At 41.5% G+C, this 26,569-nt stretch overlaps 2 protein-coding genes across 2 annotated transcripts in view; one reads left to right on the top strand and one right to left on the bottom strand.

Annotated features, from left to right (window-relative positions):
• Positions 1-3,619: 3,619 nt before the first annotated feature.
• Positions 3,620-8,371, bottom strand: LOC122154550 (translation initiation factor IF-2-like). The gene is made up of 2 exons (XM_042803746.1): positions 6,841-8,371; positions 3,620-6,808 (listed from the first exon to the last, which is right to left on the bottom strand). Exons 1-2 carry the CDS (start codon positions 7,980-7,982, stop codon positions 6,799-6,801), a joined length of 1,152 nt encoding a protein of 383 aa, XP_042659680.1. The 5' UTR covers positions 7,983-8,371; the 3' UTR covers positions 3,620-6,798.
• TRPM7 (transient receptor potential cation channel subfamily M member 7) overlaps positions 7,228-26,569 on the top strand; it is a 62,029-nt gene continuing 42,687 nt past the window's right edge. The window contains exon 1 of the mRNA XM_042803745.1: positions 7,228-7,330. Within this exon, the coding sequence (XP_042659679.1) occupies positions 7,328-7,330 (3 nt within the window). The 5' untranslated portion in view covers positions 7,228-7,327. The remainder of the gene's footprint in view (positions 7,331-26,569) is intronic.

The raw sequence follows: 26,569 nt of genomic DNA, 5'->3' as shown, positions 1-26,569 counted from the left end.
GTCAGAAGTGAATGATCAAAGTTCAAGGTTTTGTGTTCTTGAGAGAGGCTGATGATGGAGGCTCAAGTATCTCTGGAATCCCTCTTATTTATAAAGAATGTGCCAGATCCTGTTTCCCTGAGCACAGCATCAAATAGCTGAGAATAGTTATTTTGCTTGCAGCTCAAAGACCTTTTAACCAAGAAAGTGTTTAGATCAAAGAGCTCTCTTTCAGCTCTTTCTTAGGAGTGTGCTCACAGGTATTCTGTCGCCTGGTTTTCTGTTCCCTCTCCTTGCTCATGCACATACTCACCTTCTTTCTTTCCTTCTCTTTTCTATATGGGGCAATACCAGCATGTTTTGAAGTGTCTTTGCACATTACTTCTTCTTGGACAATAATAGGTTCCTCTGTTACAGTATGGAACACCAGCGTTTATGAGGAGATTTAATCTTTTGAACTCTTAAAACAAATGCAAGTCATACCTACCTCTAACAATAATTTAAAACAACAGCTTGTCTTCTGTGCATCCTTAACTGTGTTATGGTCCCACTGACTTTCTGGGGGTGCATTAATGTTGGTGCAACAGCCTCACATAGATTTGAAAAACAAAGTTTTTTACAGTTTTCTTAAAGGCTGGAATGCACTCATTCTGGTGCTTTTCACAGAAAGGCTACCAGAATGTATCAACCTCTGTATTGTGCACACTTGGAAATACTACAGGTATTGGTACATTTAAAATTTCAACAACAGCACGGTTAATTTAATTTCAAGCTTTGTTGTGATGTGTCCCTATCAAAGCTACAAGAAAAGTGAGGTCCTTTTAATTAATATTTCTTTCAAAAGGTAGCGAAGACTGTGCTGGGAAATTGATCCATCCTCGTGGATTTAAGGCAACTCACTGCAAAAAATTAGCAAGCAGGTATTTCTCTGGTGAGTATTTCTCTGGCAGCTGATTTAAAAAATAGAACAAATGCATGCCCATAAGTACCTTTTTCTCTAAAAAATGGAACAGCAAGCCTTTGCAGTATAAAGTGATACTTTTGTCAGGGCCACTGTCAAATAAGAATTCAAAGTTGGACAATTAAGACCAGTCCTGTATAGACTTACCTAAAATTTTACCTCTTGATTATGAGGCACCTATCCCTGGATTTAAAAAAAAAGTAGATCAAGAAACAGACCTGTGTAAGAATACCTGTGAACTTGTCTCCGATTGCTAAAAGTCAGGCAGCAGTTAGTTTGACCTGCTGCCCTGTTCTTGCAAAGCAGTTTGTTGAGACGGTCGGACTACACCGAGGAGAAGCAGCACCTCTGGCCGCTGCCGCTTTCCTGCAGGTTGGGGCAGTGGAGTCATGGCAGGAGCTGCTGCACCTCTGTGTCTTCCACATGGAGCATCTCTGCACAAAGGCCACCCCGCTGCCTGTCCACCACGCGCCAGCTCCCCTGCCAAGCGAAAACGCAAACCCAGAATTTGTGAGCCCAAAGATTGCAGCGGGAACAATTTTCACAGGGAGGTTTTAAAATCCTATAAAAGTTATGGGGGGAGAAAGTTCAGAAGGAACAAAACTGACATCAAGTCGTTTTAGTTAATTTTTAAAGGCAGGCACTGATAAAATCTTGCAAAGGGTCACCATTATGGTGCAAATGTCACTGTACTGTTCCTGGTAGCTACTGGTTTTACACATGTACATAGAGACAGGCAGTGACACACCCTTGGCAGTTTTGTCCCGTGTTGGTTAAACTGTCAAACAGTTTTCTGAGCAGTAAGTAATGTATCATATTCCCAAATACAGGATATGCTGACATTATACTTTAGATGATGGGTTGGGTAATATATTTTTTTTGTACACTTATGGAGCACATCAAAGGAAACATCACGCATCCAGAACTACTGTGTGCGCTCAACTTAATTAGCTCATTAACTTGAATATACCTTCCTATTAATATTGAATATCTTTAGTGCAGATTTTTAAACTAGAAAACCCACACTATCATTTGCCTAATTTGGATGGGACAAGCCATACCGCAAAGCCAAACTCGAGTTACTTGTCTTGCGCTCTGAGGTTGGTGTCATCGGGCCCTTTGCGCTGCCATCAGAAAGCCACTCTACTGTCCTTTCCTAGTGGTGGTGGCAATTTGCCAGTCCCAGAAAAACGGGGAAGCACTGAAAAACTGAGAAGCCTCGCATAGCTTTCCCTGAATCTGCCTTGCAGAGTAAATGGCTGACTTTACATAATGCTCTAGCCCTCAATTAACACCTAAATGCAGTGAAAACACCCTCCTGCTGGTGGTGGGTCTCACGGTTAGGGGGGAACTGAACTGCACTGGTGATGCCAAACCAGCTCTCTTATCTCTAAAGGCATGCTACCTCAGTGCTCCCTTGCTGTAATTACGTTGTACAGTAAGATGTCGATGATATTGTGCCAATTTTAACACATGAGCAGTTCTGTTACTTTAATTTAAATGCATGTGTTGCTTGTGAGATTGGAGTCTAAATCAGTTAAAGGGGATAATTTGTTTTATGACTGTTAAATATGCAAAATTAATGTTTTGTACATGATTTTTCTCCTGATAAATTTTCAGCTTGCCCTAGATTTTATGATCTATTTCTTGAATGTGCAGCTAAGGCACTTGTTTCCTTTGAAGGGATACATCATCTCAACTGTTAAAGCTAGCGCATTGCTCAGAGTAGCTACTTTTTGGTTTTGAAGTACTTTGGTATAGTGCAAAAAGATCACTAAAGCTTTGGGACCTCTTCAGAAAAATGTGTAACTCTGGAGTGTACCACATACCAACAAAGCAACCAAAACTTCTAAACAGTTTTAAAATTGAAGTTACACACTTTTTGAGTTTTATTTGCCCTGGCTTCAGTGGAAAGAAGGCTCTTCCTTTTAAGTTGTATTTCATAAGTGTTGTGATTAACAATGCCTAGCTTTTTCTACTTCATCCCATTTTGAAATAGCATACTTTGGATTGCTGAAATGTTGCATGTTTGTAATGTTATTTGGTGTTTTATCCAGAAGGTATTGGGCAAAATATTTTCACAAGAGCTTGGCAACTCAAGCACTATAAAAACCCTTTACTAATAATGGAGGGGACTTACAGATACCATTAACTCATGTCATCATACTTTTTTTGCCTTACTTGAAAAGTTTTAAACTTTCATGTTGGAAAAATAAGCGTGTTCAGGAGTAGCAGTCAGAATGTAAACTGGTGAGTTGGCACTGTAGCTATAGCTAGACAGTTGATTTACCTAGATGTATCAGAAATGGACAAACCTGTGGCCAAAAAAAAAAAGAAAAAAAAAAAGAAAAAAAAAAGTTTTGGGAGAATTCATCCTTGTTAAAAGAATAAGAAAAGTGAATCAGTAATACTGCTTTTCTGTGGCAGATTACTTTAGTAAGGGACAAAAATGGTTTCTACACAGAATCTCTTTGACCTTGAGTAGGGTATTAACTATATCTCCTTATCAGTTGGCATTTGCATCTGATTTAACTACATGAACTCCAGCACATATTTTGAACAACTTTAAAAAAAATGCTGCAGAATAACAGAGCGTATCTCTGGTAAAACTTTTTTCAGAGTCGAACAAACAGGAAAAGTCAAAACCAGATTACTTTTACTTAATGATAACTCTTTTAATTTCTCATAAAGAAGAACGCTGTATTTTAATTTTTCCTTTCTGTGCACAAGTCAGTATGTCATCTACATGAGGGTGAGTGAGCAATCAAACAGCCTGATCCTAGCTGCTGGATATTGCAATATTGAGATAAGGTCTTCCTTAAAGAGGTTTCTTATAATCCCTTAGCACTTATTGCAGTGAGATCAAGTTACAGCTGGTTTAATACGATGTAAAACCTATTACGGTTGACATCACAAATTTTAATAGTTCTGGTGATGATAACATAAACTCAACATAAAGTGCCAGTGACAGACTGATAGTTTGGTTTGAGATATGAAAATGAGATACAGGAACCACACAGCAAAAGGAGTTTTGTTTAAACCAGTTATATTCCATTTTAGATAACAGAAGCTTGCTTCAGGTTAAAGGTCCTTAAATGCAATAAGGTATAAAATAATGCTTCATTATTTCCTTCTAATTCACAGCTGACAGTTGTTGATTTGGAAGGAGATAACAGAGGAATTTGGGGTTGACTACTGGTGTGGTAAGAGGGTGACAAGTAGCAAATATTTATCCTACTGCTTAGCCCTCTGACATTGAGTTAGAGTGATGAAAACAAGATTTAACATCTGAATGTACAAGAATTCACTCTTCTTGGATCACTAAGTACTGCTAGCTTAGGGTCTAATCACATCACATTCTGTATGGCGGATCAACGTAATAAAAGGGTATAAGGTGACTTCCTTATGTCATGTGCCACCACTGCCAGATCACAGGGATGTATTTCACCGTGGCGCTATATCCTGCCCCGCTTCACAACACTGAAGGCTGACGCTCCCCCCGGAGTGAGGCAGAGAGGATGTTGATGACTCATTTTCCCTTCATTTTTTTTTCACAAGCTGTTCCAGTGAAACAATGTGCTGTCTCTCCATATAGGCTTATCACAAACAGTTTAACTCTCAAACAATTTGATGTCAATCTCTTTACAGTTTTGCAGGATCAACAGGAAAAAAGGCATGGAAAATTCCTCACCTCAAGCATGTTCTCCTAAAACAATAGCTTGTACTAAAGAAGTCTCATGCCCAGGCTGGCCTCCAGCTACTTTTTCTTAATTCCCTTGCTCCTTCTCCCTCTTGGATTTACAAATATTAAACTTAGAGACCAACATGATAACCATGACAATCAAGTCAGCATAGCACAAATATTGCTGCAAGTTGAGATGAAGGACCTAGTCATAGAAGAACTTGCACATTAATTTAATGTAGGATGTGAGGAGGTGAGGTTTAGATTAATTAATTAGAAAGGGAGGAAGGAGGAATGTGGTAGTTTATCAGAAATGCTTTGTAGTGTTAGCAGAAGAATTCAGAAATCCCCCATTTCTTCTGCTTTCCTTTGGAAAGTTCTTGAACCGGCTCCAGAAAATTTTACTGGGCTTCCACTGCTCCTTCTGTTCCTGCTCTTTAAGCCAAGAACTAGCACTAGCACATGGGGATCAGGGCAGGAACAAGTATCTGCGGATCAGCAGACTTGGGATTTCTCCTGCAGTAAGAGAGTGAATTTAGCCTGTTAGTTGTGAGATCTTGTACTCAGAACTAATTTAAGTTTTCCCTGGAAACACCTACTTTTTCTATTCTATGGAAATTAAGAGTCCTAGGAGCCTATTTTTCTTACCTATGTAACACAAACTCTTCTGAAGTTAACTAAAGCCAAGCATTAGGAGCTCCCATGCAGCTGAGAAACTCCCATCAGCACCCTAATGTGGCACGAGTGCCTGCAGTTGTGTGGGTCTTCTCCAATTTGCACCTCTTGTTTGCAGCAAATGATTCTGCTACCAGAATTTACTACTGGACTTGCTCTGGTAAATGGCTGTTAATGTGAGGATGTTTTGTTTGTTATCTACAGTTAGGTTTAAAGTAGTAGCTGCCAATTCTGCTGCTTTTTTTAAATGATTGGTTTGATTTTTGATCATCCCTTTCTAATAAGGGGAGTGGGTCTAGTAAATTTGGTAGCATACAGAGCTTCAGACTCTTAAGAGACCATTTCTGTCATGCTGAGGCTCACCAGTTTTCAGCTGTGTGTGCAGAGCCCTGTTACCCTGTGATGCACAGATGGTTCAGGTGTGAGTACACACTTGTACGTCTATCGGTTTAGCCCCACACTATGCAGAGTTAACGTTGGCTTTTTGCAGCAAGAGGAGGTGTATGACACCAGGTCCAACACAATGTCACAACAGCGAAGACAAATAATAAGGCCTGACAATGAAAATCAAAGTTTTTAAATGAATTTGAGTATTCTAATTGAGTTTATACAAAGTTACTGCTCTTGGTACCTAATGGCTATGGTGCTTTAGAAATGGTACCAGGACCTTTGAGCCAGATTTAACTCACTTTTGAACCATGTTTCCATTGCAAATGAAATACTGAGCTATCTAAGTGCGTATGTCTTAAATAAACATTATTATCGTAGCATTAGACATGTTTTAGATGATTTTTCTAGGAAGCCTGTATTTTTCATATTTAAGGAACAGAAATAATTTGAGCCAAATTTAATTAATATTTTTTTTTCCTTTACAGATGCTGTTTATTCTATCATACAGTTGGTTGCAAAAGATACATATAATGAAACATGTAGTGGAAATTATTGCACGAGGCTTTTTATTTGTGATACTGATTCTCAAAGTTCGCCGATTGCCTGTAGAGACAACAGAAGATGTGTTCCTGCCCTGGGCAGTTCCTGATCTGACTGAAGTGGAAGAAATGCATCCTCCTCTCTCCCTCCGAAGTGAACTTTGCTCCAATTTTGCTCAGACCGAGTTACAAAACGTTTGACACGGTGCTAATGGCCGCCCTTCCACGCGTAAGCACAACTGGCAAGAAAAGCCCGAACGAATCTTAGATAATTGCTGTTCCCAGTTATGCAGTTTAATGCAGAGGGCCGGGCTACCTTCTCGAGGCACCAGCCCTCCGTGATTCACCCACGCGTGGTGCGCCTACGGCCCGGCCCGAGGTGACATCTCGGCCGGGCAGCCGATCCCAGACCCCGGCCCCCGCCGGCACCGCGCCAGCCGCCGGCTGCGGAGCCTGGTGCCGAGGCCGATGTTTTTGCAGGGCCCGAGCTCCCCTCCCTGACCGGCGCGCCGGCAGTCAGGCGGGTTTCTGTCCCGGAAAGCTCCGGTTTTAACGTCTCTTCGGCCTTCACCTCACCGACAGGGCGGGGGGCACAGCCGCCCGCCCGCTAGCAGCCGTTTGCCCCTTTCCGGGGGTGTTTCGGGACGCTGCTGAGGGTCCCCCTCCCGCGGGGAGAGGCCGCGGAGGCCGACCCGCCTTTCCCGCCCCCGCCCCGAAGGGGTTGCGGCGCGGCGGGCGGGCGGGAGCGGGCCGCGGCCCGGCGTCCCCCTCCTCCCGGGGGCGGTGCGCGCTGACGCGGCAGCGCCGCGGCTCTCCGCCGGCCGAGTCGCACAATTATGAGAAAGAGCCGCCGGGCCGAGGCCGCCGCCAGCGCTGGGTCCCGGTGCGGAGTCGAAGTAGCCCCGTCCTCCCCGTCCCGCTCTTCCCTTCGCCCCCGGAGCGCTGTCCTCGCCCGGCTTCTCCCCACCCAGCCCTCCGCCGCTGCCGAGCTCAGCCCCGATAGATGGAGACAGGCCCCGCCACCGCCGAACCACGAGCAGGAGCTGCCCGGCGCGGGGAGAGCCAGAGTCGGCGCCGAGACCCAGCCCGGCCCTGAGGAGAATGGTGAGGGCGGCGGCGGGGCCGGGCTCACCCGGGCGGGGAGCGAGGCGGGAAGGGACGGGGGAGGGCGCCGGTTCAGACCTGTCCCGGCCGGCTGCTTCGGGTCCCGGCTGCCGTGGCCGTCCTCATCCGCCGCGGTCCCTCTCGCAACCGGGCTCGTCTCCCGCCGCCGCGGCGGCTGCTCCCCTACCCGCTCCGGCGGCAAGGAGGAGGGACCCCGCCGGGCTGTCACCGTGGGGCCGGAAGGGGAGGTGCGGGCTCGGGCCCGTCCACGCGTGGAGCCCCGGCCCCTGACGGCCTCCCCCCGCCTCAGCGCCCGGCGGGCCCGGCCCTCACGGAGCGCGGCGGCCGGCGCTGACCCGAGCCGCCGGGGCCCGGCTCCCGCCGCCGCCCGGCGTGTCCAGAGCCTCCTCGCGTGGTGCCCGTGGGGCCGAGGGGCGGCCGCTGCCCTTCGCACCCCTCCGCTCCTCAGAGCCGCGCTACGGGCAGCCGGTCCCGCGGAGGGGACTTCACGGCGGAGAAACGTGACCTTTCGGCCAGCGCTCCTCGAGTACTGCCATGATCCTTTGGTACGGACGCCGGAGTTCTGGCGGCTCACGATGTAGTTCTCTGGGATGCGGCTCGTCTTTCCTTCCCATCTTTCTACCCGTTTCATTTTTACGGTTTCTACGCGTTGTCATATACAAGGGAGTGTATAAGCCCTTACAAAGAGATGTATGAGCTTCTGCAAAGAAAACACAGTTTTAATTTCAGCTTTTTCTGGATGCTAACCCCTTCTTTATTCCTCTAAGTTTATTCCTTAATTGATATTTGCAGAATTTAGAGTGATCCCTCACATCAAATGCATTTAAATAATTTTGAAAATCTAAATGTGGAGTGTAAATCTGTGGATTTCTACAGTCTGCTTGAAATAATAGTCAGATGGTTTATTTAATTTTAAATAAAGATGTTTTATTTCACAGTATATTGTTCAAAACCACAGGGATTCATACCCATGAATCTTCTATTTCTGACTATATCTGTGAACTGTGTAGAAATGTGGGCTGTCTTTTTCTAGAATCTGCAGATCCAGCACTCTTCTAGGAAGAAGCTGAAAGTGCAACCTTCCGTTCTGACTTGAAAGAGTTCTTGGCATCTCCTACTTGTGTGGTACTTGCTCTTCTCAACTGAAGTGGTTTTTTTAGTTTGCGAGTGTGTGTGTGTGTGGTTATTTTATTTATTTTTTTTTAATTTAGTTCTGGTGTTTTGTTGGTGCTGACATAGCCTAGAAATGTATAGATTGGTTTTAACCATATAGATTTGTGAAATGATTGTAGTTTGGCAGCTTTGCTGGTTTGCAATGTTTTATACTTACCATGTGCTTATCAAATATTTTGAAACCACTGTTTAACAGGTGTTTTGCCTGAGCTGAATATAGGACATATTATGCAAGTGCATTTTCCTAAAGATTCCCCTGCTGTTCCATGACTGTTTAGAAATTTTAAATAAGTGTTGGACAGTGTCCAACATTAAATCAGGAATTATTCTAAAGAGTGGGTTGTTCAGTGTGTCAATTCCGGAGTTCAGTATTTTTTTTAATGTATCTGTGTGGGTGAGATAAGTGTCTGCTAGATCATCCTTCGTACCTTCTGGTATGAGGCCATTCTTGACTTTGCTATTTAAAGTGGGGGAAAAAACCTTTGTGCATGTGGAACTGTTTAGGCTGGTTTGAACTGTTTGTACCTTAGTTTCCTGATGTTTTACTTTGATTTTTTTTTTTTTTTTTTTTTTTTTTTTGCTTGCTTGATCTCTGGAGTGGAAGGGTAATTTTCACTTGTCATACAAAGGCACCTTGAAACATCACCTTGCATTTAACAGTTATCTCACTTACACTTAAAGATACTCTATCAGATCATCTACGTCCCCACATGGATTATCTTGGAGAGAGGTACTCCATTGTGTTTTAACTTTCATTTCTTTTCATGTCCCTTGAGGCTCTGTGTAACTCTAGTCTTGCTGCCTTACCTTTTGTCTTATCACATCAGCCCTGCTTTCTCTGCTCTGCTGGTGATAGACTGCAACATCCAAACTCCTCTCGTTTTCTCATAGTTATCTTTACCACTTGCTGTGCTTCCCTTTCCTGGAAGCTTTGCACCAACACCCAAACTTTTCCTGCTTCTCTTTCATGTCCCTTCATGAGGTGCATTTCTATTAACTGTTCACTCCTTGTGAACAGGCATGAGATGAGTATTTTCTACTAATTACATATTTGAACTTAAATAATTGATGCTGACACAATAGGGTTTGGCCATATTGGTTCGTCGATTTTACACCAATAATGTTGCAAATAAATCTCTAAGAGGACTTGTTGAAAAGTGTGTGTGAAGGGAGGGAGTTGCTTTTATAGACTACAATTTGTGTGCTTGACAGGATTTTGCATAGTAGTTTAATTCTCTTTCCCAGAAAGACCCTGATTAGCCTAATTAGGAGTTCAATACATAGCTATTCTAGCAGTGACACTTTGATTAAGCTTCTGATGCTGTCAGCATATTGTCTGAAACAAGCCCAAATTTTGAAGTTCCAGACTTGAGGTTGGATTTTGAAATTGTGGCTCATGCTTTGAAAAATCAAGACAATGAAATTATACATCTCATGCCAATATACTTAACCTGAAAAATGTATCTTTGTCTTTTTTTTCCAACAGATATTTATTTCTTTTGGAATCTCTCATTTCCTTTAACTCTGTGTCTACTTTGGCTGTAATATTTGCGTGCCACATTAATTTGCTGAAACAAGTAACATTAGTTCTGTTTTTTTGTCCCTCTTCTTAAAAGGCAAGCTGACAGTAAAATCAATGTGTGTGTTTTCGAATTGACGTTTTGTCTCTGAGGTCATGTTTCTTGTTTCTAATGTTAATAATTTCATCTTGGTGTGTTTTAGCTTCAGTGGTTGAAATTCCAGCAGCTGGCTTTTCAGCAGATAAGTTACTGAATAATCTCACTCTGTGTGTGTATTTGAATAAGATACAGATATGATTATTAAAGATAATGACACTTCTTGCCTGTGATACTGACAGGTAGTGATGGCTTCTGACAAATGAGTCTATATGCCACATTATTTCTACAAAAAATAGTCAGTGATACTGACTTGACCTGTGTTAAAACTTGAACAAAGTTTGTTGCATACTTTCTTCATGTTCCCTGGCTTGAAACCTTCTTTCTCCTCTATTGTATTTTCTGCAGTCTTGTTATTGTCCTTTATTTGATTTAATCCTATCTCTTTTTCTCACATAATGGAAAAGTACAGGTAATGGTATCATATTAATATTTTGTGATACAACCTGTACTGAAAATGATCTACCTAATCCTTGATTTCTGTTATTTTTATTACATTAAGCTTAGCTTTTCTTTTACTTGAATTGTATATGTTTTTGTATTTCAAGTAATAGCAAGCTAATCTAACAAAAGAATAGAAAAAGTAAACCCCCAAAATCTTTGTATTGGCAAGCTTTGCTTCCTGACCTGGCTCAGCACAGGATTAGCTGAGTGTTAGCGCTGCTGCACAAGAGAGGAGGCAGGATGTGCAGGAGGTGACTTGTCCTTTTGGTAGCAGTCAGTCATTAAGCCAGCATCGCCTGGCATGCCAAGCTGTTGCATCTGACTGGATAGGACCACAGACCCAAGTAACGATGTTTTGGAGACCAGTCTCCATCACAGCTGTTGCACTGATGTAGAGAGTGCTATTCTTTTGAGGAGTGCTGAGGTTTGTTCAGCCTTTTTTATACTGATATTTTGCTTAGCATGTAAAGTGGATGTGAGCCCTTTTAAAGCAGGGCGTGAGCAGCTTTCTTTAACTACTGGGTTTGCTGGAACCACAGTACAGCTCAAGTTTGTTTTTCTCCCCAGCTGCCATATTTTTTGCACAGAAGTAGGGACAACACAGGCTGTACAATTGCTGTTAGGCAAGCAGAGGATATTTCTTACCTCTTGGTTCTTTCCAAGAAGGAAAGGCCAGTGAACTTCTGATGGGATATGAAATATAAAAAGCAAGAGAGAAACTGGGATAAAGAACATTGTTATCCTTAACTGCATTTTTTTTTTTTTTTTTTTATCTCTTCAAGAATTGGATGAATAGTGTTCTAAATGTATGGGAAGTACAGGGGGAAAAATAACTGTTGCTGATTGTGGTGCTGATAGTTCCAAAAAGCTGCCTTATGAAAGGACTGGAATATTTAACTGGAAAATGGTTTGACAACATATGCTATGAGGATATTGCAGGAATAATATTATAGTGGTGGTTGATTGCCAAGGAGAGTTTAAATTATGGTAACAAACTGACAGCACATTAGAGCAGATTGAACTCCATTTGTAAGTTAGGCGTTTTTTTTGCCCTTAACTGAAGCAAAGTTACTATGTTACTGAGTTTGTAGGCAGAATAACATGGGATAAAGGCCTGGAGGAAAGAGGAGCCCAAGAAAGCTGGATGATATTAAAGGATCACCTCCAGACTCAGGAGCGATATGTCACGAGAAAGAAGTCAGGTAAGAGCTCCAGGAGGCCTGCATGGATGAACAAGGAGCACCTGGACAAACTCAAACACAGAAAGGAAGCCTACAAATGGTGGAAGCAAGGACAGGTAGCTTGGGAGCAATACAGAGAAGCTATCCGAGCAGCCAGGGATCAGGTTGGGAAGGCCAAAGCCGTGATAGAATTAAATCTGTCCAGGGACATCAAGGGCAACAAGAAAAGCTTCTACAGGTACGTTGGTGGTAAAAGGAAGACTAGGGAAAATGTGGGCCCTCACTGGAAGGAAGAGGGAGACTTGGTCACCCGGGATATGGAGAAGGCTGAGGTACTTAATAACTTTTTTGCCTCAGTCTTCACTGGCAAGGGATCCAGCCACACGGATCAAGTCACTGGAGGAAAAGGTGAGGACTGGGAGAAAGAAGAACCACCCACTGTAGGAGAAGATCAGGTTCAAGACCGTCTAAGGAACCTGAAGGTGCACAGGTCCATGGGACCTGATGAGATGCATCTGTAGGTCCTGAGGCAACTGGTGGATGAAGTGTCTAAGCCACTATCCATCATATTTGAGAAGTCATGGCAGTCTGGTGAAGTCCCCACTGTCTGGGAAAGGGGAAACATAACCCTCATTGTTAAAAAGGGAAATAGAAGACCCAAGGAACTATAGGCCAGTCAGCCTCACCCCTGTGCCCGGCAAGATCATGGAGCAGATCCTCCTGGAAGTTATGTTAGGGCACATGGAAAATAAGGAGGTGGTTTTTGACTGCCAACATGGCTTCAATATGGGCAAATAGTGCCTGACGAATTTGGTGGCCTTCTACAGTGTAATTACAACATTGGTGGATAAGGGAAGAGCAACTGACATCATCTACCTGGACTTTTGCAAAGCATTTGACACTGTCCCGCACAACATCCTTGTCTCTACACTGGGGAAACATGGATTTGACAGATGGACCATTTGGTGGATAAGGAATTGGCTGGATGGTCATGCTCAAAAGAGTTGTGGTCAACAGCTTGACATTCAAGTGGAGAGCAGTGACAAGTGGTGTTCCTCGGGGGTTGGTGTTGGCACCAGTGCCGTTTAACATATTCGTTTGAGGCATGGACAGTGGGATTGAGTGCACCCTCAGCAAGTTCACAGACAACACTGAGCTGTGTGGTGCGGTCAACAGGCTGGAGGGCAGGGATGCCATCCAGAGGGACCTGGACAAGTTAGAGAGGTGGGCCTGTGCAAACCTCATGAAGTTCAGCAGGGCCAAGTGCAAGGTCCTGCCCATGGGCCAGGGCAATCCCAATGTGCACTCGCAGTCCAGAAAGCCAATTGTACCCTGGGCTGTATCAAGAGAAGTGTGGCCAGCAGGTCGAGGGAGGGGATTCTCCCCCTCTGCTCCGCTCTCGTGAGACCCCCCGTGCAGTGCTGTGTCCAGCTCTGGGGCTCCCAGCATAAGAGTGACATGGACCTACTCGAGTGGGTCCAGAGGAGGCCATGAAGATGATCAGGGGGGTGGAGCACCTCCCTTGTGAGGCCAGGCTGAGAGAGTTGGGGTTGTTCAGCCTGGAGAAGAGAAGGCTCCGGGGAGATCTTAGAGCAGCCTCCCAGTGCTTAAAGGGGGCTACAAGGAAGGTGTGGAGGGACTCTTTATCAGGGAGGGCAGTGATAGGATGAGGGGTAACGGTTTTAAACTGAAAGAGGGTGGATTTAGGTTACATACTAGGAAGAAATTCTTCCCTGTGAGGGTGGTGAGACACTGGCACAGGTTGCCCAGAGAAGCTGTGGCTGCCCCCTCCCTGGAAGGGTTCCAGGCCAGGTTGGACGGGGCTTTGAGCAACCTGGTCTGGTGGAAGGTGTCCCTGGCTGTGGCAGGGGGGTTGGGACTAGGTGATCTTTGAAGTCCCTTCTCAACCCAAACCATTTTATGATTAAACCTTATTTCTGGTAATTTCTGTGTGTGTTTTTTTTTCTTTTTGTTTTTAAAATCCTAGAAATCACATCAAAGTTACTCATTATTTAATATTTATGTTAAGAGCAATATATTTTTTTTTCCTAAAGAGTCTTAAAAACTCATTATAACTTGAGTTGTTTCAAGCATTTTCTACTGTCAGATTTCTGAAATGTTTGAACTGCCTGTGTGTATAGCAAATGTGCAGTTGGTGAGTTAGTGTGTCCCAACCCATCTTTACTTCATTTGATTTCAGCTGAAGGACGATGGTATGTGATATGTGTGCTAGCATATCTGATTATTTTTCTACAACTGCAAAATCCAATTTTACAGGCTGATTCAGTAATAAAGTTAGTACTCTAGTTGTCCAACAACACAACAATGTTTTCAGAAGATCATCCAACTTCAGGAACAGCTATTTTAAACGCTCTACAAAGCTTTATTGCTACTTCATCTTCAAGCTGTCCATGGAGATCACTAGTTTACTTTCAGATACATTCCAACATGAAGTTCTTATTTTGTTTAAATGCACATTGTGTTTTTTGCAAAGATCATACAACTGGATAAAACAGTTTCAAAGAGTATAGGTAGATGTATGCATATAGTTTGTCTACATCTGAAAGTTACGAGTGAACATTAGCAGTAAGTCTAGACAATGGTAGTAATTGTAATAGTAACAATTTGAGGAGGCCTCTTTCTGAGTTGGAGAGCTTTGGAGTCTAGCGGGCAACTGAACACCATGCAGCTGCTTATTCCTTCTACAGCCCTGCCCCTCCCCCCCCCCCCCCCCCCCCAGGAATGGGAAGGAGAAAATAAAACAAAAGTCTGGGGAATTGTGGCAAGGACAGGGAGGGATGACTCACCCTTTACGGTCACGGGCAAGACATACTCTTTAGGGGAAAAAAATAATATCAATTTAATTCAAACACCACCACTTAACAGAGTAGGACAGTGAGAAGTATAACCATATCTTAAAAAACACCTTTTCTCCACTCCTCCCTTCGCCGGTTTAGCTTTGCTCATTTTTTACCTACCCCCCCACCCCCAGCGGTACAGGGGGGGGATGGGGAATGGGGGTTGTGGTCTGTTCATCACACCTTGTTTTTACTGCTCCTTCCTCTTCAGGGGGGAACTCCTCACACTCTTCCCCTGTTCCACCATGGCTCCCTCCTATGGGCTGCAGCTCTTCATATACAAACCCACCACACCTGGCGAGGCTATTTGCTACCTAGTCATGGGTCCCAGAGCCTATTGTGGATGACTCCCAGTGCTATTGGATTCTGCCTTTAGTTGTTTACTACTAATCAAATGAGATTTAAAAAAAAAGAATTTTCAGGTCCTAAGAATTGTCATATTTCTATTAAGTTCTGGTCTGCTGATTTTTATTTTTTTGTTTTTAGTTTTTACTGACCACCTTTTGGGTGATTACTGCAGTATATTTTTTTCTGTCATACACTAATGCGTTCCTGCTTGAGAATACTTTCTCAGTTACAGCTCTAAATTAATTTAATCCAGGTGTTCAGTCTTTCACCATAATATAACTCTGTAATCTTCAAAGCCTGGGAAAGAGTCTGTTACAGCTCAATCAGTCTTAACACAATGGTTGTTGCAATTGAATACCAGCCTTTGTTCTATGGGTTGTTCCCACTTACCTCTATCCAAAGAGGTACTTATTTTTTAATCTTATCTACTTGATTCTTGTCACCTTTGCTAAGAAACAGAGAGAAGCGATGTTTTCACTTTGTTAGTCCCCTGACTTGTGGTGGGTGGAATTTTGCAAGATGTCCCTGGTTGATGGTTCTTATTCTAATACCTGTTAAGTTTTTCTCTTTCTAATCCTTGTACTGCAAAGTGATAATCAGGTTTTGTGAAATATGGACTTGACAGACTTGACTTTTAAAATTTAAATTTAATAAATAAATAAATTTACATTTACGCCTTCTGCAAATTAATTTCTAGTTGCTCTGTTAGGAATACTGTGTTTCATAAGCGCTTATTGTCTAAAAATTTCTAGACTCAGGGCACTTTTAGAACTAGTATTACTTAGCAGTCTAGGTCTTCCCACTATTACTCACTTCACTGACAATTGAATTTCCAATACTGACCTAGAGTGCCTGAAGTGTGGATGTGTGTTGCAGGGTGATGATCTCAGATACAGGGCAGGGTTGATGTTCAAGTCCATCTTTACTAGCTGCTCCCAAATCTGCCCAAACTCTTCTTAAAGGTGTGGTTGTAATTCAGTCTAAACTCATCTAAGTTCTGGCTGTCACCCTTCCACCCATATCTTTGTGCTTCCCTCTGTGTTCAGTCACTGTTTCTGGGATCTGAACTGAATAAACATCTAATCACCTTTTTTTTTTTTTTTTTTTTTCCCCCTTTGAGGATTAATTATTTTGTTGGTTGTTTTCCCAAATTGGCTCTCTATGTGACTGCATAAATGCCAGTTCTGGCATGAGATAAGGTGGGATCACATGCAGGGGTTTAGGAAAACGGGACTGTGGCAACCCAGACTTGACATGAACTATGAAGCTGGTTTGGACGCTTGCTCTGAGGAGAGTTGACTTGTGCCATCATATTAGTAAAGTTCAGTCATTCCGTGTATCGCCCACTCTACATGAGTGTTTTCCAACTCTTACTGCCTTGTGTGCAGGCATGGGTGGAGCTGCACCATCAGAAATCAGGTTCTGTAGTCTCTTCAAAGTATAAACCACATTGCATTGCAGACCTTGTCTAATTGTACTGCAGGCCCATAGTAGCTATGCTTGAACACTTTTGTATCTAAATTCTTGTTTTCAGAGGATGTTTTTCTTGCCCTTTTTTTCCCGAACGTGTGCTACCAGATGTAAAGTAACTTTATTACCAGATATGCTGTGCTATAGTCTGTCTTTGTGAACTGAGCTGCATCATGATGAGTTTGACCTCTCCCATCAAGTTATTTCTGTTGGCAAATGATCCATTGCTGGTAACTTGTCTCACATCACAAAATATTGCTAGATTTTGTTTTTCCTCTATGTTCTTAACATGCTGCTTATTTGCTTTTTAGTGCTATTCCTATTCCTGTTTATCAAGAAGCTGTACCTGTTCCTTTGGGGTAGGAAAGAGCGAAGATGCATTCTACTAATGGATTTGATAGAGCTCAGCACAGCAGGCATGTGTCCAGGCTCAAAGACAGCCATGCTGATATACAACATATTTAAAATGGCATGTATATTGGTTTTGTGTAGTAAGCTCCATGCAGTGTACTAGTTTGTGGCTAGAGCCAGTCTGAAAAAGCTCAGCTTCCTTTCGAAGCCATTCTCTGTGGCTGCTGTGGTCATGCAGGTATTTAGTCAGGCATAACTTCAGTCACCTGAATAGGTTAAATTATGCATGTGCTTAAGTGACACATGATTGGAGCCTAAAAATACCAGTTGTGTAATTACAGAACTGTTAATCAACTTTCTCTTCAATTATAAAAATCAGTTAATCTACAAGAGTAGGTGCAGTTAATGATGTTTTAAATGTCAGTCTTACCAGTTTCTCCTGTGTTTCCTGGCTGTAGTATTGTCTAAACTGTAGATTGCAGAATCTTGTTAAACAGCAGATATAATAAAACTTTTACTGAAGGCGTTAGAAGAGTACCTGGCTGAGAGTGATATTCTGGCCAAAAAGCTCGAGAATGATTGATTTTGAAGGAATTCCTGCTCATGGTAGTAATCTCTCACTAGAAAAAGAGTAATGAATCACCAGTTCCATAGCTGACAAATATCCCAGACAGCTTTCTAGGAACCTAGCATTGTCTGGTGTTGCAATGCCTCTGGATGCAGAACTAGTTGGAAGAGGCTTGCTCCTCCTGAGTTCACAAGCTGTAGTTTACCGACTCCTTAATCGTGCTGCTGAAAATGTTCCCGGGTTTACGCTGCGGACTAGCCCGTGGGACAGCCCTTAGAGCACTTCACTTGGCCTGTGTGAGGGGCACTAAACAAAGATGTGGAGGTTGGGACAGACATTAACCTCTTAAACTGGCATTAACTGGCTTTGCAGCCAGAGGCATTGAAAAACAGAAATATCCCCTTAACTAACCTTTGTCCTTTTAATTTGTGCTGACTTCAGAAATGTTCTTGATGAAGATTTATGCCTTTGCCTCGTTAAGCATTTGGTCTGTCTTATTCTTGGTGTCATTTATAAAAATCGTATGCAGAAAAATCCTGTTTAAGTTTTCAGCTGTAGAAAAAGCATGGTTCGTATGCATGCACTGTTCTGTATAAATCCTACCTCTTTACGTAGAACTTGGGGACTCATCACTGTTAGATTCTCTGTAATTGTTTCAAATGCATTAGTGAAACAATGTGTTCTTTTTATGTTGCTTATATAGGAAAAGACGGCAGAAAACACTCATCATCCTTGTCCTGGTTTGGGCTGCCAGCTAGTGTTACAGGTGAACGTTCTGCAATGATGAAGGCTGCTAACAAATGAGTCGTTATTTGAATGCATCATCTTGTGCTTGGTGTTTTGTAGAGCATGAGAGAAATATTTGGTACTAGTATAATCATAGTACTTTGCTGGACAACACAATACAGTAAACTTTGAGCTGTGCTTTTTTCCTGGTATAGAAAATGTGCAAGACCGAAGCTTTTCTGCCTTCAGAAAAATCCTATTTTCAGGTGGTAGAAAAATGTTTTCTGGTCACATGCATGTAAACAATCTGTAGAATACAGGTAGACATCGCAGAGAGGGGGAGGATTATTCACAAAAACTAATTAGACAGTGAGTCCCTAGGCTTGCTTAGTGGAGACTGAACGGGATTCAGAGCAGCTCTTTTCTCTCTGCAGAGAGGATGTAGAAAAATTAGCACTTCTAAGATAAGGTTAATCTTTTTGACTATCCTTTTGGGTGTCATTACTGGATTTTTCAGGGTTTTTCCGACAAGTGTAAAGATTTTGCATGCAGGACAAGAAAAATCTTTTGTAATCAACGTATTAAAAGTTAGTTGGGTTTTAATTATACCATGAATTGGAAAAAAACATCTTCAGTGCTAGATGAGAATGGATGCTATTCTGAAAGCAAGTGTGGGTATGTGCTCACCTAAAATGTGACCTTAGGCAGTATGTTCTTGCTTTATTGGCAGCTCTCCAAGAAATAAAGTAGTACTGTCTTGGCTTCCTTTCCTTCCTGAACATCACGATACAGGTGCTTAAAAATAGTGCCTTTTTGTATAACAGATCTGTAGTCTTTTCCTGGATGCCTAGAGTAAGTGTGCTTTGGGGGATTATTTTAATGTACCTTGACAGTATGCTTATATTAGCTCAGCTGTTTTGCTAACCCAGTATCTCACTGCTACCAAAGGGGATGTCCTACTTCCCTTGTTCCTATTCTGACCATGGCCATGTGGTCCTTTCCTGTGCCTTAGTTTTCTGCCCAGTTTGCATCTGATTCTGTTCATTCTAACATCAAAGCTACTGGCTCTTTTTTTCCTGGAAATGTTGTGCTGATTTAGGGAGCTCAGTCACCCTGCAGAGGACTAATGCACAACTGCTGCTGGTAGGAGGGAAGTAGCAGGAGAACAGGTGAGAGGGCAGAGTAGTAACTTGCTCAGCTTGTCTTCTCTGACTGCACCCTCACTGTATAATTTGAAGAAGTTCATCTGTTAAAGCAAATATTTCCCCTGTGTATCTTGGCTTTGCTGTAGCCAGGACCTCCACCTCCTTACTGTTGTCTTTTGTTTCTCTAGAATGATAGTCTTCACTCCTTTCCCCCAGTAGGGCAGAGAGGAGCCTGAGGTATAAGTCCAGTACAGCTTAGGCAGGCCTTTGTGCCACACACCACTCAGCATTGGTGAGTTTTACTGGAAGTGGTTACACTGGAAGAAATCATAATAAACAGAAAACATTTAGGAAGTGCAAGTGGTGTTGTGATCTCTCAATATCATTTAATTAGTTGTTCCCTCTCACCCCACAAAAAAAACAAAACAAAACAAAAAAAAAAAACCAAAAAAAAAAGAGGTTACTTTATTTCTAAAAATCATACATTTAATTTCTGAGCGATTGTTTAGGCTTTTTGGTGTTTAACAAAGATGTGTTGCAGGTAGTTTTGTTCTGTGGGTAACCTGCAATTCTGCATCAACATTAGGTGGGAGAGCTGAAAAACTATTTTTTTCGATCTGCTTAAGTAGACGGTACCTATGTCACTGTGCAATAAACAAAACTTTAAGAGATAAGATTTTGACCAAAAGTTGTACATCCTAGGGAACTACCTGCACTGCTGGTTGGTGAACAGTCATTTGGAATGGATTTTTGTTTCAAATTTTTTTCTTGTGTTGATCTTCCTTTTATCAAATATAGTTTTCCCTGCTAGAGCAAAAAAGGCAGGTTTTGTCCCCACGTATTATTCTGCTTTTTAGTTGATATTGTCCAGCTTGATGAATCAGAGTGTCTCAAGTCCATTCAAGTGTTTGATAAGAGTTTTGTGCTTTTGATTTGGGATCTGAATGCTCAGTTTAGGGACGCAAGCTTACTGAGACAACCCTGTAAAACTAGGATAAGAGAAACACCAAAAGACATTCTTCTGTTTCCCTCTGCATTAGAGCTAGCCAGACATAGGTATAAATCAGTAGCTAGGCATTGGAATGTCTGTGCTTGTATCTTAATTAGCAATGGTGTATACATGTGAAGGATGGTATGATAGGAAGCTTTGTAGTGCTTTTGTTAAATGGTGCAGTAAAATGGTATATTTTAGCAGCCTGAGTATTAGCTTGGAGGTAAAATGAATGACACTTAAGTTCTCTCACAATACATTGCATTATGTAGGTTTTACAGCTCTGGCAAGAATATTTAAAAGAAACATTCATGAAGAGTAATATAAGAGTGTAGCCGAGACTTTCAAAACCTGCTAATAAAGGTTGAATGCTGGTGGGAAAATCACTGTAAAAGAGTTTCAGTAGTCAGTATGAGGTTGTGATGGAGAGCTCAATTTTTATGTAAGACTAGCCTCATGAGAAATCAACAAAATAAGACATAGTGGCTCGCACAACTTTGCTCCCCTCAAAAACAGAGGGTGGAAATTTTTTAAACTGCTTAAATAAGCATTATATATTATTTCACAGTAATTCTCTTCTGTCACATTTGCCTAAATAAACCCAGTTAAGTTTCCTCTTTGCACTTTCCTAGAGTGAACAGAAACTATTTAAATAGTTTTAGTGGGGAACTTTATCTTCTGCTAAGAGTTCAGGTACATGGATGTCTCTAGAATGCTGTTGGGCTACTTATGCCCAGAGCTGTGGGCTGTAGTCAGCGTGCATTCTTGAGCAACTGTGGACCTAGATGGCTCTGTTAGGAGAGCTAGTTCTCTGTCTTGACAGGCAATGAAAGTGTAACTGAATCCAGTAGCTCTTTGTTGGTGAGCTGAATTTAAAAATGCTTAAGTCTTTGTAATTCTACAGTAGGTGAACTATACTATAGCAAGGTCTTATTTTGGCTTGGTTTTCTCCCAGCTCATCCTACTTTTCTCCATCCTATTCTAATCTCCCAAGAACTCTGGTCGCTGTGGAGTTGACCAAAATGTTTGCTTCCCCTGCTGTAGCTAGCAAATACTGGCACGTTGGTGTGCACATGTGTATGGGCAGGGATAACAGAGAGAAATTAAGACAATATACCCCATTGCACCTCCATGATCCTGTCTATGAATAATGCCCGTATTCCAGTTACCAAGAAAGTGAAGGCAGTTCAGGGGTTGTATGACTAACTTCTGTCTCCCTCAGACATCAGGTCCAATGTTGATACTTTAATACTAGCCTGGAATCAGTCTAATACTAATTTTCTGCTCTGAGATGACTTGCGTAACTTACACAAAGAGATACTATTTTTTTATGGTACTCGCTGTTAAAGTGAACAGAATTCCAAGTCTGTTTCACGTGGTTCTTTGATTGGATGGGCCTCTTTCCTAATGTTAGTAGTTTTGATTATAAAAATAAATTGGTTTTACCTGATACTGTATGTAAAGATAAGTTATTTGAAATTTCATCATCCTTAGCAGTGATTTGGTGCTGTCACCTATTTCACATGCCCACCAGTATGTTCTCTTGCTCTTCCTTCTCACCCATGCTATTCAGAGAAGTATTATTGATCTGTCATAATTTAAATATGGGCATAAGGCTTCCTGGGTTTGGTTGTGTTTTTAAATATTCAGAGGGTTGTCTGAGGCTAGCTATGTCAAAAATCCCTTAGTGATAACAAGTTTCCAGTGCTCTAGTGAGTTAATAATAGCCTACTTAAGTCAGCAGGCACTAAAATCTTCTCTGTGATGAGAGAGAAGTACCTTTCTTTGTACACCATTAAAAATAAGTCAGATCTGTAAATGGACTAAGAAAGTGGTAGAGCAAGACCAACAACATCCACCCTTCCAGCTTGCTTTTGTAGTTGCAGTGTGCTTCAGCACATAATGCATTAATCAGATGTTCAAGCACTTTATGAACCAGAAAGGGAGGTTCTTCTTTAAATCTGCAGCTCAAATGAAGCTGAAATATGTCCTTTGCACTAGGTGAACTTGCAGCCTGTATGCTGTCTATGAATAGCGGCTGCCAGAGCTGAAGTTTTTTCACCTGGTAACAAATCAGAAGCAGATAGAGGGTAGGATTAATTATTTGGCTGGTTGCAGGACTTCTTTCCTACTGCTGTATTTCTAGAGGTGTCCACCACTAAGACCCTTCTCACATCTGTGATTTGTATTCCCTGTGTGATGGGGAAGGGACTGGAAATTGCTTGGGGAAGACAACCAATGGATCACAGCTATGTGAACTGTTTTACCTCTGAAAGCATGCCTCAAGCTTCATTCTTTCTGAAAATAAATCCAGAGTTTATAGGATTGTCTGTTCATACACTGTGTGATGTGTGCAAGGTAAACCCAGGTCTTGCCAGAAATGTGGGGTATGAACGGAACTAATTATTTGATGTGGAGTAAATCTGGTGAGCCAGGAAGTGCAGAGCCATGCACAGTGTGTCCCATCCATCCCCACAGAAAGGATCAGGGAGAATGGCCATCCTTGATACCCACAGAAATTATTTGACTGATTTAAAAAGGTTTGGCATCATTTCTGTTGCAATATTGGTTAGTAGGTATGCTGACTCTGCTTCCTGCTGGCCTTATTTAAGAGAGTCTGTAAGCTTGCAATCTCCATCAGTGGTAAGATTAGAATGACTGCAGGCTGCAGCTGAATCTCTGATGTTGAGAGAGGTGAAGAGGATGCAGACTGTACAACTGTATCACTGAAGATAAGGAAGGAAACGTAGGCTGTGTGTTTAAAAATGTAAGAGATTTGGGATTGGTTCATATGGGTGACTCAATGTAATTAAAAATGGGTTTTGAACAAGGGACCCTATCAGAAAGAAGGAGGCACTATATGACAGGTTTAAAAACTGTACTTTTCCATGTATTTTTTTGGAATCCCTCATTTGAAGGAAGTGGGTATTAGAGTTAAAAATGCTGGCTGAAAAGCTGTAGCTGTATTTTCCTTGCAGTTACCGCCACATGCTTCTTCTCTACCCTTTTCTTTCAGTCATGATTTTAAGTTTTAGGGGGTAAAGAATTATATTAATCTCCTTTGAAAACTCAGTGGTTTGTTGCTTCTGGATCATAGCTTTGGTATATGTTTTGGAATACTTTATGAAATGTGTGGAAGTCTGATTGGCCTGGGAGCTCATAGGAAGTAATTTATAGATTCTTTAGAAGGGCTAATAATTTGTAGCTTGGTATTTCATTAGTTGGAAGGATTGTGAATACAAACTATTTTGAAATCAATTTACTTCAGTTTACAGCAGTGAAACTGGTTTACCTTCTGCTGTGTTTTTTCTTTTTCCTACCAAAATTCCAAATTCTGTGATGAAAGTTGGGAAATAAAGATCAAAATAAATTTTTCTTCCCCCCTGTCCCGATACTCTGAAGGCATGTTCAGGAACAGCATGCCATCTGCTGTGCAGACGTATAGAGTCTGTAGTTTGGCCAATTTTATTTAATTACTTTATCTCTTATAATCGGACACTTAACTCTGAGGGTGCGTGTGTTAGCTCAGCTGAGAGAAAGACATTTTGGAATTACACCAGTGTGTGCATGTCTTCTGAAATTAACTGATGGTTTATTCCATTGTGACCTAAGATATCTCATACTGTAGAATCAGTTATGAAATAGTTTCTAAGTATATATGTGTGTATATATATATATATATTTTTTTTTTGGTATATACATTTTAAGATTTAATACTTTTCAAAAAGGAGGAGTAAGTAGTTTTATGACCAGTCTAACTGCAGAACAGCATCAGTGCTGCAACAACGTTGATGTTAAACTAGAAATTTTTAAAAAATTATTTAAAAATATGCTGGACTTGCTCAGAATATTCCACTGAAAGACCTGCATTGCAGTTAGGAGATAACTTTTCCAATAATGTAGGTAAAGTAGATATGAGTTTGAATGTAATAAAAAAACCACACAGATCTAATATTTTTGGGACATATTATGGTGCATCAGGATTAAAAATAATGACTTTAGAATGTTAAATTCTGTATATGAATTTATGGTCACCTGAATCAAATGAATCAGCAAAAAAAAAAAATCCCCAAACAACTTAAAATTATGCTTTGTGCTTGTATGGTGACAGAATTCTCACAGAAGTAGCCTCTTTTCCAACTAGCACATTGGAATAATTTTCATCAACTTTGAGAGCACTGTAAAAATCCCTTTTGACAAATCCCAAGTATGCCTTGCATCCAAAACTGCACGTGGATTTGGTGAGTGCTGTGGTGACTGTGTTACATCAGAGAAGAACTGTTGATGAAACAATAGCTACTCTGTTAAGAGACCTGGATTGCTGTGAAAACTCTGCAGAGCAAATCTCCTGAACTGTTTAATAAAGAATAGGATTGTTGAAGGTTTGTTTTCGGCACTAAGGGAGCCATTGATATGAAGATTCGTATCTTTGCTCACTGGCTCATTTGAGGTCTGCTTCTGAATACAGCATGCAGGAGAATTGACAGGAGGCTTTCTCTGACTGTCCTTTTACCTTCCCTGCTTCCTCAACAGTTTTTATCTAAAATGAAACCAGTATTTTTTTTTTTTTTTTGCTGTTGAGCAATGTATTTTCGGGACTGTAGCAGTATTTTCAGTAGAGAAGTCTTTCAACCCAGAAAACTAGAGCTGTTCAGTTTCTTAGGAGTCAAGTGAAGCCAGTTGAACCGTTCTGCTCAGAACAGGATCTTCAACATAGCAGAGACACCTTTCATGCATGATGGGTCTGTCTGTGACTGAGCCAGTCGGGCTCTGTGACAAGAGGTGCCCCAATGGGTTTGGGAAAAAGTAAATGAAACGACTTTTTCTCGTAGATGAGGCTGGTAGTTGTTTCAGAGTAATAATGAAATAATCTTGATGTGGACAGAGGGTAAAATATCCTTGCAAAAGTTTTAATTTGTAGTGGATTAAACAACAATTTAAGATCAATGCACAATCCTTCTCATTTAGAGTGACATACTTCACAGGGATACATTAAAGCAATCTGTATAAATATAATTTGGCATTGTGATAATATTTGGGCCTTTTTGTCTTTCCATGTATCCATACTTCTATAGAAGTTACCTTACAAAATTGGTAAGTTTGTTTGCTATCCTAGTAGGAACAACTTTTGTATGCTTTTTGTGTGTGTTGTGTATTCTGTGGACAGACAGCACTGTTATTCTTCAGCAGAGAGTCTTTTAAATATAGTTCATAATACTAGCTGGCTAAATGCTTTGTTTCTTCCCCCCTTCCTTTAAGAAAACAAAACAAAAAAACCCAAACAGTAATTATAGAGGTATGTAATTTTAAATTGCAGGGAAAGCAAGTAAATTAAATGTCTGGGATTTGCTGGAGCCAAGAGTTTAAAACAAATGTTAGCAAATATATGGCATCAAACTGCCTACCTTTTCCTTTTTTCCACACATTTGCATATTTACCTAACATTAGCTGAAGTTCTGAAGACTTTCCTCAAATGATAAATGTTTCCTTGAGGAACTGAGTCGTACTCTGCTAGCATTTTAATACAAAATTTTAAGTATTTTGGAGGGAAGTGTAGGCATAACTACCTTTCAGATAACTCTCCACCCTATACCCAGTGGCTTAGTTACTTAGCTCATCCTGGGATGCACTTTTTCGGTATTACTCAGTTAATTTGTACTAAGAACAAGTTCATGTACTGTAGCTGGAGCAGGATTCTTTCTGCCTTAAGGGTTTGAAGCCCCTTCTGGGAATCTTTGCAGTGAGAACTAGCATGCATTTTATTCATGGCACCTCTTCCCACAGGAAGTTTTATGAATTCTAAGTTACTTGAAATGCATTAACTTAATTGGTTATCGTATTCATCGTGGTGGTTTGGCTTCATTTGGTTTTATTAGCTGTATTAAGTATAAAAGTGATAAGATAAAGGCTTGTTTGGAATGTCTGCCTTTCAGCTATAGCTGCAGGACCATGTGCTTGGTTCGGGGTTAGCAGGCTGGGCAGGGATCACAGTTCAGTCCCATGGTATAGCACGTGTTTGGCTAATGGAGTGGGTTTTGTAGATAAGAGATCCTCTTGTAAAGCATGAAAAGACTGTGCATAGTATGTATAGCTATATAAGAAGCACTAGCTTGTCGGTGGACATTTCCTTGAATAGATGAGCTAAAGGACGTTCATAGTACAGAATGTCTTTTAGAAATGTTTTGAAATTTATTTTGTTGGTTGTAAGTGACCTAGACAGATAGGACTGCTCTGCGGCAGTGCTAGCTTGAGTATTCCTGTTGCAGACAGTTTCCACTGTATCTTCT

The sequence above is a fragment of the Tyto alba genome, unplaced genomic scaffold, assembly GCF_018691265.1.
Source record: "Tyto alba isolate M040663 unplaced genomic scaffold, T.alba_DEE_v4.0 Super-Scaffold_41, whole genome shotgun sequence".
Lineage (NCBI taxonomy): Eukaryota > Metazoa > Chordata > Aves > Strigiformes > Tytonidae > Tyto > Tyto alba.
This window is presented reverse-complemented; position numbering and strand designations above follow the sequence as displayed.